This window comes from Mobula birostris, chromosome 12 (assembly GCF_030028105.1).
Source record: "Mobula birostris isolate sMobBir1 chromosome 12, sMobBir1.hap1, whole genome shotgun sequence".
NCBI lineage: Eukaryota > Metazoa > Chordata > Chondrichthyes > Myliobatiformes > Myliobatidae > Mobula > Mobula birostris.
Window position 1 is genome coordinate 71,533,106 of NC_092381.1, and position 18,509 is coordinate 71,551,614.

Below are 18,509 nucleotides of genomic sequence, written 5' to 3' on the forward strand. Positions count from 1 at the left end.
AGCCCTTGAACAGAAAAGCCCACAAAAAGTATTGGATACAGCCCAGTCTATCACAGGTAAAGCCCTCTCCACCATTGTACACATCTACATTGAGTACTAGTGTAGGAAAGCAGCATCCATCATCAGAGTCCCCCATCATCCAGGCCATGATTTCTTGTCTCTGACAGTTTCCTAGTGGACTTAATCATTGTTTGTTTTAAAGCCGATTCGTTTGATTTGAATTATTTGCAACACATTGCAAAGATAGGGAACAGATATAAAAAAACACTTGTTCTGATGTGACTGAGAAAATGTCATCAGTTCTTTCTCCCCACAAGCAACCAATATATCCTTACTCTTTCTTTCCACTGTTGGCAGAAAATCAAATTAGTTAACTTAGTGTGAGTTTCTTCACATCTTTTCAATCTACTAATTTCCTAGTCTAGACTTCTGCCTGAATTATTTCTGTCAGCTTTTCCTGACTGTCCTCAATTAGTCAGAAGCAAAATAATATCCTAACATACACAGGTACCCGAACCAAAAGGCAATAATTAATGTGACTTCAAATCTATACTTAAAATGAACATGCTTTCACACTTGACCATTTAATACATTCTCAATGTTTGTATAGCAATTACATTCATTAAATAATTGGACCCATAAACACACACACACAAACTTATGACTCAAATATACTTTGTTTTATTTGTGCACAAGGAGAACAACATGGCCACTATCACCACACCGTTCTGAGGCCAGGCCAGAAGACTATTTTTATAGAGAATTGGCTTATCAGTTACAGATATTGAACATTTGATAAATTTAGTATGTTTGAATTCCTCACTTGCAGGATCAATAGAGCATCCAGACCATGCTCCCTTGTTGTTGCTGCAATCAGGAAGGAGCCTTAAGACCTATACCACCAGGTTCAGAAACAGTTATTAACTCTCAACCATCAGGCTCTCAAACCAGAGGGGATAACCTCACTCAACTTCACTCACCACAACACCAAACTGTTCCCATTACCTATGGACTCACTTTCAAGGACTCTTCATCTCATGTTCTTGATATTTATTCCTTATTTATTTATCATTAATAGTTTTTATTTTTGTATTTGCACAGTGTGTTGTCTTTTGCACATTAGTTGTTTGCCTGTGGGTTTTCAGTGATTTGATTGCATTTCTTTGTATTTCTGTGAATGCCCACAAGAAAAGTAATCTCAGGGTTGTATATGGTGACATATATGTCCTTTGATAATAAATGTACTTTGAAGTGAAAACTGAAGTGTTTGATAATGACTTTTTGAAAAGAGATCTGTATAACCAGGCATCATTTGTTTATTTGAATTCAATTTTTCAACACTCTTCCACACTTGGTTTTAGAAGCACATATAAATACATTTGGCAAACCAGCATGTTTACAATCTAATAAAATATAGATTTCTCATGTAATTCAGGAACTTCTAAACGTTCTGTTAACACAATGACTTTTGGCAGTTGAAATTCTCTGATGACCCAAAAAAAAGGTTCAATAGAAACAATCAACATTTCCGGTTTATCTTCATCAACATAAAATTAGGCATGTTACAGTCCGCTAGTGATTTTGCACCAAGGAAAACTCAGAACTGCCTTCCTTTTTTCCCTTGTTATCACAAGATTATAATCCCATCAATAACAAGAAAAAAAATTCATGATAAAGTCGATTATACCAGGGGTTTAAACATTTCCTGCTTTAACTTCACTGTGTGCCCTCAAGATTCCATAAAAACAAAACTCACCATTAAGATTTCACTCTAAAGAGTACATTGAAAAATAACGACAACATTTTGTTTTCAAATGTGTTGCTCCCTCAGAATTTTTTTTGATCATGATGGACCGCTTGAAGTTGAACACAAATATGATTTCAGACTACTTGTATCACATAGGAATTTGCAGATACAAGAAATTAACTTTTATTGATATAATGCGTTTAATTGCAAAATGGCACTGACACTTTGCAATAGTTCAACTAAGCTAAAAATGTTTTGGTGATGATTTTCCTTTGTACTCAGCGTCAGCTTCTCACTTAAGTGTCCAACAATAGTCAGCCAGCATTAATGGACTCTAGTTGCCCTAATACCGTTTCTCCATGACCACAGCCTTTCACGATGCTCGTCACTGACAGCACCAAGATTTGCAAGGAAGAAGTCTAAATGCAGAAAATGAATCTTTAGTGACATGTTACACTTCATGGTTTTGTATGCTTGAAGCATGTTGTCAACCAACTACACGTAGTCTGGTGCTCTGTAGCTGCTACGAAAATTTTCAACAGCATCCTTGAATGTCTTTCATGTGATTTTCTCCGGTCCCACTAAAAAGACGTTCTCAAGTTACCTATCACTGATGACTTATGAACCAACAAATATACCTTCCTTAATCTTGGCATCAGTTATTCTGATTTGAATTATGAATTGAAATAACATATATAGGCGACTTCCTAAAAATATGGTGCATGATAGGGAAATTTCATTGCGATTTTCATGATCAACAGCCCAAAATTCATAGATACACCCAAAAATATTCAGGAAGCAAAATCTTTTTTGTCCAGTCTAAGCAAAGAGCTTTATAAGTGAATTTCATTTTATTTAAAAAGTAGTTCTGAATGTGTATCTTGCAAACAAAAGATAATTGTACAACACAACGTTTATTCTGTGGATAATTATTCACCATTGAAATGATGTTGGAAACTATCACAGGTGGCGGAGTGGAGATGTCTTTATCAAAGGAGGTGTAAGATACTCTTCTCGAAGAGGTGGTGGGTTTCTGAAATTCTATATCTAGAAGTTTGTGGAGGCTAAGATATTGGTGGTATATAAGGAAGAAGGTAATTTTTTGAAAGACTGGGAAATTGAGGACTATGTAGAACGGGCAGAGGAGTTGAGATCAGCAAATCAGCCAGGCGGCTTACTTCTGCTCCTATTTTCTTGTGTTCTTCAATTAAACTGTGACTGGAAATTTTACAGAAAGGTGTAAGGTTTACAATTTTATAAATTATTTCAGTGAAACTCATTTTCTTTAGATGCAGCTTCAGGCAACCCTGAAGCATCGTGGAATCCACAGATCATAGAAATTTATCATTGATTCTGAACAGCGACAGATATCTTTGGGATTACATTCTTGCACAAATGTGCCATCAGTAAGAAAAGCAGAAAAAGAATAATGGCTTGTCAGTACAAGTATGAGTGTTCACTGTACAGTTAAACAGTCCAGTTGAATTATAGACTTTTACCATAATTTTACCAAATCCCTCAGTTAATTCTCATGGATTATGCTACTTAGAACCACTGATGGCCCCTTAGCCTTGTTATTCAGTAATCTGTACACATGCACTTCTTCTAATTTCTAGGATTGAGTTCTGCTCAATTTTATTGGTTTAAGTCTTTAGAGTAGAGTCTTCCAATAATAACAGAGGCTTCTTTGTTGTTGCAGAATTGAATCCACAGTAACAAGGTTCTAGTTGTCTAAAGCACAAAGTACAAATCTTCTGATAGGCCTAACTTGCTGAGATAGTTAAGGATATCTTTACTGAATGTGATGGATCCACAAATCAAAATGAATGGTTTCCTTCTGCACGAGTTTACAAAATTCTTCACCAAATCACCATTTATACGTCCAAGGTAAGTTTTTTCCTGGTAACTTCTCAGAAGATGTTTCATATTGTGCTCCTAGAGTAATTCAGATTACAGATATTTTATTTTGAATGTGGATGAAATTTCTGCTTGACAACTGAAAAGTCTGGGGTAGTCTCTTCAGAGATGTTTCAGTTCCCAATGAGTAAGTTGTGCTTATTTCGACACAATAAATATCAAATAAATTGTCCGGATATGGATGAGCATTATTCCATCCATTCTATCTATGTTCAACAACTAAACACCAGAATTAAACTCCATATTTTTAAGTGTAGTTCCATGCAAAAGCCTTAGGCCTATATATATATATATAGTGACTAAGACTTTTGCACAGTATTGTATTTGTCAACATGGAGCACAGAGCAAGTTTATAAATCTGGCAGGGGCAAAGGATGTTGGAAATGGTGAGTGTAGAGCGCCATGGAGAGATGTGGGACAAGTGGCAGAGAAGGAATGCTGGGGTGGGATGACCCAGGTGCAGACACACCCAGCTCTGAGACACCAGGCAAGGTCATTTGATTCCAAACAATTGGTCAATAGAGAATACCAGAGGGACGCTTCCCACTCCCTCCCCTCTCCCGTATCCTTTTCCCAACCATAATTCCCCTCTCCTTGCTCCTCTCCCACTTTCAGTCCACAAGAGACCCATATCTGTATCAGGTTTTTCATCACTCACATCATGGAATTTGTTATTTATGTGTGATCCATCTCTAGATTTTATCATTGCCTTCCGTGGGCAAGCCAGTTCTGGATCCACAAAGCAATGTCCCCTTGGATTCCATGCCTCCTTACTTCCTCAATAAGCCTTGCATGGGGTACCTTATTAAATGCCTTGCTGAAATCCATATACACTACATCTACTGCTCTACCTTCATCATTGTGTTTAGTCACATCCTCAAAAAATTCAGTCAGGCTTGTAAGGCATGACCTGCCTTTGACAAAGCCATGCTGACTATTCCTAATCATATTATGCCTCTCCAAATGTTCATAAATCCTGCCTCTCAGGATCTTCGCCATCAACTTACCAACCACTGAAGTAAGACTCACTGGTCTATAGTTTCCTGGGCTATCTCTACTCCCTTTCTTGAATAAGGGAACAACATCTGCAACCCTCCACTCCTCCAGAACTTCTCCTGTCCCCATTGCTGATGCAAAGATCATTGCCAGAGGCTCAGCAATCTCCTCCCTCGCTTCCCACAGTAGCCTGGGGTACATCTCATCCGGTCCCGGTGACTTATCCAACTTGATGCTTTCCAAGAGCTCCAGCACATCCTCTTTCTTAATGTCTATACGCTCAAGCTTTTCAGTCCGCTGTAAGTCATCCCTACAAAGATCCTTTTCCGTAGTGAATACTGAAGCAAAGTACTCATTAAGTACCTCCGCTATCTCCTCCAGTTCCATACACATTTTTCCACTGTCACACTTGATTGGCCCTATTCTCTCACGTCTTATCCTCTTGCTCTTCGCAACCAACACATTCATGTATGGTTGAATGACAATTAAAATTAAACTTGAATCAGTCTCATGTTCTGATTTTGTGCTGATCTTAAATCTGTGATCTTACCTGGCTCAGAACAAACAAGGTTTTCACATTCCAGTAAGCGGCTAGTTCCTGGAGTTGAGGTTTCATGTAGATATCCTGAAAGGTCCTGAAACAGCCAACCAGGGTAACAAAAGTTTCATCGTCCTCATCTGCCACAATATACTGGAGCAGAGGTACCATTGGAGCTATACCAGTTCCTGAGGCAAATAGCAGAAGCTGCTCATACTGACGGGTACAAACAAAGCAAACGGTGTGAGCACATTGCCACTTTGAAGTTTATTTCAGTAAGCACAGTAAGTTGGCACACACACTTTACCCATTAACCTCCTTTTTAATGTATGAAACTGGAGAAGCAATTTTATACAACACCTTGACAGCTGTTTTATATTCAAGCTACAATGATTTGTCATAAGAATGTGATCATTTTAATACTGAAATCTATCGCTAAATTAACAATCTTCCAAAGACATTTTTTTATTCCTTCAGGAGGTAAAAATGACAGGAAAATCTTCATGAGGATTGTTTCTTCCTCTAATTGATCACAATATATATTAGGATTATATTTATGTATTGCAAACCCCAATTTCCAAGCTGAGTGACTTACTTGATTCGGTTTGTATGGAAACCCTCCAAAAGGGCCCCTCCAGCAAACAGTATCCGTCTCCTTCCAGGTCTTTATATGTTGAGACATTAATCCATCTTTATAGATCTACTAGAGACAAAGCAGAAATTAAGCGACTGGATGGTTGCACACATTTCTCATTGCTTGAGATCTTATGTTACATATTAAAATAGGAGAGTTGCACTGTATGGCTGTGTCATTAATTACTCCGTAGCAGTAACAGAAATGTTAAAGTTTGACTACAGAATAGTGATGGCACACTACCTTTATCAGAACTTCAAAATAACCTTCTGCATTCACAGGACTCACTGGAGTATATGCTCTTTGGACCGCCAGACCATTGATAACGCCCCTTTAAGTTAAATAAACAATATGGACTCAGCTAAATCATGATGCATCCAGACAAATAATCCTACCCACCCTATAAGGACCCCAGACCATACCCTTGGTCACCTGCATGGCTACGCCATTTTCCTACACCTGCTTTCACTGTCCAAGATGTTTTTCTCTTATTCTCACCTTTCTCAGTTTCCACGACTTCCCTAATCACAATACTGCTAGTGAACCCGAGGCTTTCATAGCAACACTGTTACCTGAAGGTCCAATAACATTCTCAAAATTTTGCAAATCCATTCATTTGGATCATTTGCTCCAAATTTCTAATGTTTATATTGTAATATAAACATTTCAGAAAGCACTTTAGTTTATAATTCCATTGAAAAAATTTAAACCAGATTATATAGCAATACTCTATAGAACAAATTTCTGATAATATCTTTTGGTTTGATAAAATCTGCTGCTGAGCCCAGACAAAGAGGGTGACAAATAGAATGCACTTGAAAAAGATATCGATTAACTCGTCAGTGAGACACCTTAAAGGATTTCATTTCAACAAAATAACATTATATTTCCACAAAAGAGCTCTGGTTACAGCTGCATTTTACTCCCCTCAAATGATAACTCACTGTTGTATGAAGGAATTCTCCATTCTACGGAGAAAATGTGAATATGTAATACCATGGATAATTGTAAATGTAGAGATCTCTTACTTTGCCACAATGTGCTGCCCCACAGTCAATCCAAGACAGCAGCCACTGGGAAGCTGGAATCTATATAAATAAGTATCGGCTGCCTGCTGCTCCACGTATACTATCTGAAAAGCGCTCCAGTTCTCAGCTGTAATTAACTGCAAATCATTCTGGTTTGACTGAAACAAGATAGGAAAGAGAACAGTAGCAAATTAATAGCAGCAAATGCCATTTAATTTCTGTTCCATCCGAGCAATTTCATGCTGACACAAGGATGATTGAGATGTTAACGCCCACAACTTTCATGTGTGTTGGCATCAAGATGAATTACAAACTGTGCCACAATACATTGTTTTCATTTCACATTCTGGCACCCAGGAATCATTCTACTCCCAACCTGTCTAAATAAACTTTCCATTGCAGTTATTAAATAGTTTTGATGAAAACTGGTGTCTTTTATTGATATATGATTTCTGAAGCCATCACAGGATTTTTTTTGTAAATGTATGATTTTAGATAATTTGTTATGATTGAACTGAAAGATTAATAAGCATGTATGCAGCCCGTTTCACTTCCACTCATAATTATTCCACCTAATAATGAAGCACTGGACATTGTTACACAAAGTGGGCCTCATCTCAGAACTCTGCTGCATATACAAGTGCTGGAAACCCCTGATCAGCAATACCTGCATTAGCCTCACTTTACTCAGGACGAGCATGACAGTATACTATAAAGCAAACACAAGAAAGATTGCAGATACTGGAAAAAGGGCAACATACTAAAAGAATAAACAATTAAGCAGTCTAAGAATTAAACAGTCAGATCCAACAATTCCCCCCCCTTGATTCTAGATCACATGATTAGAATTATTACATCAGAAAATTCAGAGGCAGGAAAACATGTGGTATCTATGTTAAGTACACAATAATCAAAAGCTATTCAAGTTATGAAATATCAAAAGGCCGACACTGTATCTTCTTCAAAGTATTCATAAGATTATGTCATGGTTAGGAAGATTATGTGAGTTTGAACTATTCTATTAATGATCACCTTTAACTAAGTAAAAATATAAATTATGATAAGGCATATTAGTATGAATATTAGTACTCATAGTCAGTAGGCAAAATAACAAAAATATAATATCTAATAATATAATAACTTCATAATATCCAGTAGTTTCCGACTTGCTTTAAGTCTTCTGGCTGGTTGATGATTTGCTCACTGTAACCTAGCAGGGTAGGTACAGCGGCCAAGAGGTTACCAGCACATTAATCACCGCACTTTTTGTCCTCATCAGATACCACTTCAGCTCACATGTAGTGGCTGGCGAGTTTCCACTTACAGTACTTTTACTTTCACTGCCTAGTTAGTAGTTAACAGTATTTGATAAGAACCTTCCAATCCAGCTCCCAGTGGTTCCTTATGCCCCTCCTCCCCCTCGTATCCCATCCGTTATTTATTTTATATATATATTCTTTTTCTCTCTCTCCTTTTTCTCTCTCTGTCCCTCTCACTATACCCCTCGCCCATCCTCTAGGCTTCACCCCTCCCCCTTTCTTTCTCCCTGGGCCTCCTGTCCCATGATCCTCTCATATCCCTTTTGCCAATCACCTGTCCAGCTCTGTCTCCATCCCTCCCCCCTCCTGACTTCTCCTATCAGTTTGGATCTCCCCCTCCCCCTCCCACTTTCAAATCTCTTACTAGCTCTTCCTTCAGTTAGTCCTGACAAAGGGTCCCGGCCTGAAATGTCGACTGTACCTCTTCCTAGAGATGCTGCCTGGCCTGCTGCGTTCACCAGCAACTTTTAAGAATGCTGTCAGTCTCCATGTTCGTGAGTTAAGATGACCATCATGTAGTCATGTTTCTCGTTGACCTATCGGGCAAATGGTTTATCTGTATCGGGGCTTCCCAAAGCAGGTGCAGTACACAATACCAACTTTAAAGTTTGACAAGTTCTTCATTAAGAGTCACAGGGCTGTTTGAGTGCTTGCTGCCCCTCAGGTTGTTGAATGGTTGAGTAGTTTTAGCATATGAATCGACCCATGCTCTGTTGTAGTTGCACAAACCCAGAAATGACTAAAGCTGCTAACCTGTTGTAGGAGGATTCGCTGGCTTAACAGCTTTTGCACAATCCTCGGTGATTTCCCACTTACCTTAGGAAATTATTTCCCCTTTTGCAATTGTGCTTTATCTAGATTCACTTTCTAATCCTTCGTAGATGGATAATCAAACAAATAAAGCATATCATGTCCATGATGGTCTGCAGCTTCAGATGCAATTAGGAAATCATCCACATATTGTATGACAGTCGAATCAATGACTGGTAGGTCTCAGGTGTTGTCTAACAGCCATTTGATAGACAGCGGGACTGTTGTGGATGAAGCTGCCACGGGGCTCCACTGGCATTGTTGACCATCAGCTAGAAAAGCCAACTATGATTGACATTCAGATATCAGTGGTACAAACCAGAATCCACTGGCCACATCAATAACTAAGTCACTTGCATGATAGCTTCTGGGCATTGAAAATAGTTGATGAATCTGCCACTATCTTGTCAATACATTGATCAATAATGGTTTCACCTTCAGTCCTGTGTGGCTTCACTCACTTGTTCTTTATTGGAACAAGCTGTGATAGCTTGTCCCACCATGGAACACTGGTGCAGGAAAGCAACATCCATCATCAGGGACCTCCACCACCCATACGATGCTCTCTTGTTGCTGCTGCCATGAGGAAGGTGGTACAGGAGACCCAGGTCTCATGCCATCACGTTCAAGAACGGTTATTACCCTTCAACATCAGGCTCTTGAACCAGTAGGGATCTTAATTCGTACATACTTTTATCACTTTGACCACAATCTCAAAATACAAGGAGATTGTAACCAAATAGATTGATCTAGCAACTGTAGATTGATCCAGCAAGCAAACAGATTGTATAAACCAATATTTTTACTAGGCACCAAAATAGATTGAAGAGATTACAACCAATATTTTCACAGCTGTTTTTCTTTTTAAAATAACAATGCAGCAGTCCTCAAGCCTAAGTTCCATCTGATATTTGAAGCCAGAAACCTTTTTCCTCTCAAACAGAGGAACACAAGAAGTTCTCATCACTTCTGTTGCACAAAAAAATTCACTTTTGTCTTAGATTGTTCCAAGTTCTAAAGTTCAAAATCTTTCACCAACCATGCCACTTATTGGCTTCTGAAGTTTATTTAAAAATTCAAGGTTGTTTTAGAAGTCACGAAAAAGACACAAAACTTGTTGCTTCACAATTGTTTTATTAAGAGTTGACAGAACAAAGGAAAGTTGAACAGACAGAGATAGTGGTCTACTAGTGAAGACAGAGCTAAGATTAAAGATGGTGCTGCTGTGTGTTTAGCTATTATATACCAGCAGAGATAAGCAGAATTTCATTCAAATTTGTAGATAAAAATTAACCAATTAGAAAGCTATTATTCAAAACTGCAGTACCAATTTAACCAATGAGAAAGTACTTATTCAAATAACGCAGAACAAAGAAGCTTCCAGAGCTTTCCAGAATTATACTTTGTATAGCTGCTAGAGGCATATTAAACTGTTATATGCATATAGAACTACTTAAAATATAAGTAGATAATTGTTAAATTGCAAAGAAATTGGCAATTAAATACTCTAAACCTAGATTTAAACAGTCAGATCCAACAATAGTAAGACCAAGGAATTGATTGTGGACCAGAATTTAACATCGTAAATCAGTGAGTTATTTGTTATGTCTCCCCTCTCACTGTGAAATGGGGACACCCCTTTTTCCCTTACTATGGAGAGAGAGAGAGAGAGAGAGAGCCTGTGGTATGTCGAATTACCAGGTGAATGAGTAGTCTTTGGGGTACTGCAAGTCTGTATCTTTATTGATGCTTTGCTGCATGCTTGAATGCTCGTGGGGGGGTGCTGATACATTTTTGCTGGTGGGAAAGGGGGGATTGTTGCTTTGCTGCTGTTTATGCATGGGAGGGGGGAGCTGGGGGGGCTTTGGGGTTCTAACATTTAACTGTCATTCATTCTTTGGGGCACTCGTCTGTTTTCATGGATGGTTGTGAAGAAAAAACATTTCTCTGACATTAAGTGTACTTTTGAAACCTTTGAAGTTAAGGAAACACATCCCATCCTTATTGAGGGATTAGCAGTTTCAAGTTTCTGGGTGTCAACCTCTCTGAAGATCTATCCTGGGCCCAACATATTGATGCAATTAGAAAGAAGACATGACAGTGGCTATATTTCATTAGGAGTTTGAGGAGACTGGTTTGTCACCCAATACTCTCACAAATGCTACAGATGTACTGTGAAGAGCATTCAAACTGGTTGCATCATCGTCTGGTAATGGAGGGGTTACTCACTGAACAATATCGGAAAAAAAACTGTAGGAAGTTGCAAACTCGGCCTCTCCAGCATCAAGATCATTGTCAAAAGGCGATGCCTCAAAAAGGGCCACTCATCATTAAGGACCCCCATCATGCAGGTCACGTTCCCTTCTCATTGCTACCATCAAGGAAGATTTTTGAATGGACAATGAACCCATGTATACTATCTCACTATTTTGTTTTCTTATTTTGCACTTATATAATATTACAATTATATTTATATATATATTTCCAGTTAATTTGACTATCGATTCATAGGGACAGCCGCTTATTTGGGATGACTCTTAAAGAACAAAGGCTAATTGAGAAAATAAATCGATGTGATTCCCTTTGTTTATTTGAGGAACCATGCCACTTAACTGGGACAGGAGATTGTTGCCAGTTTTTAACTAATGTCAGTCGCATGCAATTGTGAGGCTATTATATCTTCCACCACGCTTCGAGCAAACTGTTTTGAAATGGCATCAATTGCATGTGCTTGTGTGCAAAAACAGTTAGTTTTATTCATCATTAAGGACCCCCATCTGACAGTTGACAAGAAATAAGCAGTAAGACAATTCAGGTCTGTTTTGCTCATGTTAGGCTTAGAGATTCCAGAAATGGATGGAATGAAAATTAAACAATTTTACTACTTCAACAAGTTAGGAACTACAAAGAATTTGACGGTATTGATAATCATCTAAGATGTCAATGAAAATGAATATTTGGAGGATGCAGTCAAAGAAAGCATTGTATGAGGCAGTTCATTATCTGCACTAGGCATCTGTGCACTGATTTTGTTCATATAGTCCATCAAAAGACCACAACAGTGAACACTGGGTGAATTCCTCAAACGATAACTATTAGAAACTAATACACAGTTTTATGGCACTATAGTATTATTGGTAGCATTCTAATTTGTTCATTGAAATGCATAATTTGTGACAGTTAAAGAGTAGTTTAGCTTTTTAAAATACCTTTCCAACTATTTCCATGAAAACTCGGCTAATTGGGGCAGCTGCTTAATTGAGCTAAAATGTACTGGTCTGATATGTCCCAAGTAACTGGAATCCTCTGTAAACATTTCTAATTGTAATTTATAGTTTTTTATTATGTATTGCAATGTACTGCTGCTGCAAAACAAAAAAATTCATAACATATGCCAGTGGTACTAAAGCTGATTCTGATTATGATGTTAAAGTACCTAACCAATCTAGTTGATCCACAGCTCTCTAGTTTGCATCCAGGTCACTTCTTATGCCATCTAGCTCTGTTGCAGAACAACCTGGGTATCCAATTGTCTCTGACGTTATTAAGGGCTTTACAAGTTCAAGTGACATTTATTGATGTCTTTAACTATACTCAGATAACCCACATATGAAACTTCATTTTATTTTACAAAACTCAAAGTAGTATGCTGGTCAATATTATTGTGCCAATTTTGGCTTGCTCCACTGAATAATTCAGCAATTTCTTAGTGTCATCTGGTACCTGAGAGGGAATTTTTTGCATTTGAACCTAGACAATTCACAGCAGACGATTGCTCATCACAGAAGCATGAGAATCAAATCTGTGCCACATCTCAAAGATACCACTCCAGCAGGATTCATGTATTAGGATGACAACAATGAATTCTGGCTGCATTTTGGCTAACCCATTTTAGGAACTGTGAAGTCAATGGAAGTTTCCATTTGCGGTATTGCAGGACAGTTAGTTCAATAATTTTATGACACTTATTGATTTGTATTTTCAGTACCACAGTACAATAAATTATTTTACTCATCTATCCTTCAGAAAGGAAGAGGAATGGGAGAAATTTGACATCTATATTTTATAGCAAATGTTTTGATTCACCCCATAGCTCTGAAAGGGTTTCCAATTTACACTTACCTCATTATCCTTACTCAGAAGATGTTGAACTCCTTTAGTTCTTGCCTGCTTCCATTGCATGAGTTCCTTCTCATAAATATCAAATACGCAGGGATTACAACCACTACCACAACACTGAGTAGGCAGAGGTTCACGTGGTCGAAGAGAAAGCCATTCATCATAGTTTTCAGCCATCACCTGTAAAATAAAATACAATTTCATTCAAAAACTAGCAATGCTGAACACTTGCCCTCAACTCCTCACAACACTAAAACTTTAATCTATATTGTCGATCTCACATATTACATTTCACTTGAAATTTACAACATCAAATTATTTGAAATGTAGCATTCTTTTCATGATAAGTTTGTGGCTAATGTAAAAATTAATGTACATAATTAAATATGGTTATAAAAATAGTCAAACAGCAGAAGATATTAGCAATGTTACTATTAGACAAACATTATTTCAAAGAAAATAATTAGAAAATTTATAATTACAATCTTTTTAGCACTAAACTTAGCTGCAGAGACAATAATATTGTAAATACAATTTGTAGGATTTCAACTTATCATATAAATATCAGTCAAGCATGCAAAAGAAAACAAAAGTACAAACCACCTCACACTGATGACGTTATGAAACTTCTCATCATGCAATTAACACCTGGAACTGTATGGTATAGGAACAGAACCTTCACTCTACAATGTTGTACTGAACTACAAACGTTTGTAGTTAAATTTGCAAAGTAACGCACAACTTAACAAATCCCTTCTTCCTATGTAATATCCATATCCTATAGTACCTACTATCACCGGGCAGGAGGTTCGGGAGTCTTAGGTCCCACATCACCAGGTTCAGGAACGTTTTTAATCTACAACCATCAGACTCCTGATCCAAAATGGATAACTTCACCCACCTCGACGTTGAACCATCTATAGACTCACTTTCAAGTGTTCTACAACTCATGTTCTTGGTATTATTTATTTACTTTTTTATTATTTGCATGATTTGTCTTATTTTGTACATTGGTGTTTGTCAGTCTTTGTTATGTATAGCGTTTCATAAATTCTATTGCATTTCTTTATTTTCGTGTAAATGTCTGCAAGACAATAAATCTCAAGGTAGCATATAGTAACATATAGTTTGATAATAAGTGTATTTTGAATTTTGATTACCTGCACATTTGTGTACTGTTATCCCCATATCCTCTGAGCTTAACTCCCTCATCTTAAATGCATGCCCTCAGGTATTAGATACAGGTTTCCCCCGCCATCCGAAGGTAGAGCGTTCCTATGAAACAGTTCGTAAGCCGAAATGTCGTAAAGCGAAGAAGCAATTACCATTTATTTACATGGGAAAATTTTGTGAGCGTTCGCAGACCCAAAAATAACCTACCAAATCATGCCAAATAACACATAAAACCTAAAATAACAGTAACATATAGTAAAAGCAGGAATGATATGATAAATACACAGCCTATATAAAGTAGAAATACTTTTCCACAATCATTACTGAACTGTTCTCCGGAGTGAAAATCTCACGCAAGCACCGTCAGCAGAAAATCTCATGCAAGCGCTGTTGGCAAGAACGCTCTGGCCAGTAACCTTCAAGCTATGAAGCTGCCAAATCATACCAAATAACACGTAAAAATACACAGCCTATGTGAAGTAGAAATAATGTATGTACAGTGTAGTATCACTTACTGGAATTGGGACAGCGCCGAGCACACTGATGATGGTGTGTTAGGCTGAGTTGGAGTTTGGGTGGTGCAGTGGCCCGCCACCCTCCAGGCCGCCAAGCGATACATTGCCGCGAAGAACGCAGGGGTCCAGCGGTAGCCAGGAGGTACACAGCACATCTTTAAGAAAAAAGCCAAAACAAACATGCTAATTAATTAGGTGCCACCCGTAACTGTCGGCCCAGATCAGTGCCGATTTCCGATTGCGTCGTCACTGAGCTGGGCCGACAATTACGTGTTGGCGGCACCTAATTAATTAGCATGTTTATTTTGGCTTTTTTCTTAAAGATGTGCTGTGTGCCTCCCAGCTATCTTTGCATTCTCCACGAATCGGTATCTGTCCGTGGGGGTTGGGGTGGTGGGACACTGGGGTGTCATCTCGTCATCTGTTTCCATTAGAGCAGGCAGCTCACCTTCTCCTATGACTGCCTGTCTCGATGTCGAAAGTTGAGGTTCATCGTCTGCTGTGGCTGATGTGGAAGGCTTGCTTGACTGCTGAGCCTCGCGCATTTTTCTATCACACAGTTCTCTAATAAGGACTCAAACTATCCTGCAAATATCTCCTAAATCGACGTACCCTTTCAAAATTAAAGTCATACTTTATCATTATTCATTCGGTTTCGATTGTTATCCTTTTTTCTTCCAATTGCATCAGCTTTTCATCTGTCAGTTCTTGGTGATGGGATGCCAAAACCTCTTCAACATCATGTTCGTCAGCTTCCACAAGCCAAACTCACGTTGTCCTTACTTCGTTCACCACGATCAAAACGCTTAATTATGTCTAGTTTTACCGTAAGTGTAACACCCTTACGAGCTCTTTCAGGCTTTTCCGATACCATAGAACTCATCTTGCAAATGGCTGCTCACAGGCACGTGTTAGAGCAATGCCGGCGAGAATCTGGGGGAGAGCAGCTGCTCGGGGTGCGCTGCCTTTTATCGCGCTCTGATTTTTTTCGCGCGCTGATTTTTTTTTCGTAACAGTGAAAACACCTTCTGAAAGCGAAAACAGGGTACTAATGTAGGTCTTTCCTAACAGTGAAGTTTCGTAAAGCGAACATTCGAAAAGCGGGGGACACCTGTATTTCAACTCTGGAAAAAAGATACTGCCTGTCTACTCTATCTGTGCCTTTCTTAATCTTATAAACTTCTATCAGATCTCCCCCCAGCTTCTGCTGCTCTAAAAGAAAAGAACACCCAAGTTTGTCCAACCACTCCTTATAGCACATGTCCTCTAATCCAAGCAGCATCCTGGTAACCTCTTCTGCAACCTCTCCAAAACCTCAACGTCCTTCCTACAGTGGAGACCACCAGAACTCAATGGAATACTCTAGATGTGACCAAATAATTTATAATGTTGCAACATAACTTCCTGACTATTGAACTCACTTCTCTGCCTAATAAAGACAAGCATGCCTTATGCCTTCTTTACCACATTACTATATCACCCTCTGTAGCCACTTTCAGAGAGCTATGAACTTGGAACCAAGGTAACTCTGCTTACAACAGCTGCCATTAACAACGTACTGTCTCGTCTCTACATTGACTATGATGCAACACCTCACATTTGGCCACATTAAACAGCATCTGCCTTTTCTCTGCCCATATATGAAACTGATCTATATCCTACTGTATGCTTTGCCAGTTTTCTATGCTATTCACAACACCAATCTCTGTATCCTGTGCAGACTTATTAACCCACCCACATAGATTTTCATCCAGGTCACATATTACAAATAGTGCACCCCCCAATACAGAACCCCGTGGACCATCACTAGCCAGAGACTTCAGCCACTTTGCAAACTGTACTTTTCTGATCAAGGACGTTACTGTTTCTACACTGGCCTCCTTGATTACTTTATGCAAGCATATTTCACTATTTAAGTAATTTTTTTAAAAAATTGGAGTTAAAATAACTCAGGAATAATAGTACAATGTAAAAGAAAACAGTGCTGGAGTGAATAAGGAAACTAAAGGATACTGAGGATGAATTGTAAACAGGGTGAGGTTATTATTAATCTGAAATATTAGAAAACTGTAAATTCTGTAAATCTTAAATGAAAATGTTTATTATCAGAATTTTGAACACTATGTTGAATTTAGAATATTTTGTTGGAAAATGTGGTGCAATAAGACCATAAGATATAGGAGCAGAAGTAGGCCATTCAGCCCATCGAGTCTGCTCCGCCATTCAATCATGGGCTGATCCAATTTTTCCAGTCATCCCCACTCCCCTGCCTTCTCCCCATACCCTTTGATGCCCTGGCTAATCAAGAACATATCTATCTCTGCCTTGGCTAATCAAGAACATATCTATCTCTGTCTTAAATACACCCAATGACCTGGCCTCCACAACCGCTCATGGCAACAAATTCCACAGATTTACCACCCTCTGACTAAAGTAATTTCTTCGCAACTCTGTTCTAAACGGATATTCTTAATCCTGAAGTCGTACCCTCCTGTCCTAGACACCCCTACCATGGGAAATAACTGTGCCATATCTACCCACTAAATTCCAACTCCCACCCCAAAAAACTCAAATAATATCAAAAATTCTGAGGCTTTTCAAAAAGTCATATACATAATTAAATACACTATGATGGCAGTGACTTCCTAACAAACTTTCCATGTAAAACTATGTCTATCCCAAAGATATCAATTTAGCAATTAAATGTTTTCTTTGCACCTCATAGGAACTGAATTCAAACAATAAATGTTGCACCATTTCTTGATAAGTGCACTCCCTACAAATGCCCGTATCATGCATATTAATTCTGAATAAAGAATTATTCAGCTTAGTATGTCCAATGCGTAAACATATAACTTCTTTCCTCCTTTTATACCCTTCTCCCAGTTGAGTTCCCACCCTCCTCTGAACTTTATATAAAAGCCGTCCTTTCTCCTGATCCCAACTTTGTTGCCACAGTGACTGAATAGTCTTTTTAACTGTGGCCTTCATCTCTCTCCTCATGCAAAGGCACTACTACATTAATATCCTTAATTTGAAGTGATGGCTTGGTAAGGACGTCTGTCAAATCATGAGAAAATCTGCAGATGCTGGAAATCCAAAGCAACACACATAAGATGCTGGAGGAACTCAGCAGGCCAGGCAGCGTCAATAGAAAAGAGTAAACAGTCGACGTCCCCGATGAAGGGTCTCGGCCCGAAACGTCGACTGCTTATACTTTTCCATAGATTAAGGCTGGCCTGCTGAGTTCCTTAGCAAAAATGTCTGCCACCCCAACATGGGAAGGAACCCATATGAAATGCATACACAGGCCTAGACCTTACAGCCTCAACAGATGTCCAATTTCAAGAATTAGCGTACATTTGAAATACCTGTTTTAATAGAGGTCAAGACCGAAAACGAATCAGAACACAGAAGTACATAATCAGGGCGTGCTTCTTCGACCCATTGCAAGGCTAAAACGATAGCAAACATCTCAGACGTGAATACTGATACTTTGATAATCTTTTCTTAATAGTCATCTGAAACTTTGGAATATAAACAGAAACTCCAGAACGACCTGTCACTGGATCTTCTAAACTATCTGTGTAACATCCTCGTATCACAACCAAACATCACCAATTACACGCCGCACAGCCGCAGGATTCGTTACTTTAAATCCCGCCCACTACTTTCTCTGTTCTAATTGGTGGATTGTGATCTAACTTTTAATC

General features: G+C 38.6%; 1 protein-coding gene across 5 annotated transcripts; it reads right to left on the reverse strand.

Moving 5' to 3' along the window:
- Window positions 1–670: 670 nt before the first annotated feature.
- Window positions 671–18,410, reverse strand: LOC140206027 (NADH-cytochrome b5 reductase-like). Of its 5 annotated transcripts, XM_072274070.1 has the most exons (9): window positions 18,356–18,385; window positions 18,168–18,251; window positions 14,269–14,383; window positions 13,112–13,288; window positions 6,861–7,018; window positions 6,076–6,163; window positions 5,794–5,898; window positions 5,211–5,414; window positions 671–3,682 (listed from the first exon to the last, which is right to left on the reverse strand). In XM_072274070.1, the coding sequence occupies exons 4-9, from the start codon at window positions 13,283–13,285 to the stop codon at window positions 3,479–3,481; spliced, it is 933 nt and encodes a 310-aa protein (XP_072130171.1). In that variant the 5' UTR covers window positions 13,286–13,288; window positions 14,269–14,383; window positions 18,168–18,251; window positions 18,356–18,385; the 3' UTR covers window positions 671–3,478. The 5 variants fall into 5 exon arrangements, with proteins under 5 accessions (XP_072130171.1, XP_072130172.1, XP_072130174.1 ...); XM_072274071.1 differs by lacking the exon at window positions 14,269–14,383; XM_072274073.1 differs by lacking the exon at window positions 14,269–14,383 and having other exon boundaries at window positions 18,157–18,251.
- Window positions 18,411–18,509: the final 99 nt, after the last annotated feature.

Bases quoted from the DNA above. Each gene is read 5' to 3' on its own strand.
- LOC140206027 (XM_072274069.1), bottom strand. From the start codon at position 18,270: ATGTTTGCTATCGTTTTAGCCTTGCAATGGGTCGAAGAAGCACGCCCT. The intron at 5,899-6,075 runs GTAGTGTGCCAT...TGTCTCTAGTAG, and splicing joins ATTTTGAAGTTCTGATAAAG to ATCTATAAAGATGGATTAAT. The intron at 5,415-5,793 runs GTAAGTCACTCA...TGTACCCGTCAG, and splicing joins TTCCATACAAACCGAATCAA to TATGAGCAGCTTCTGCTATT.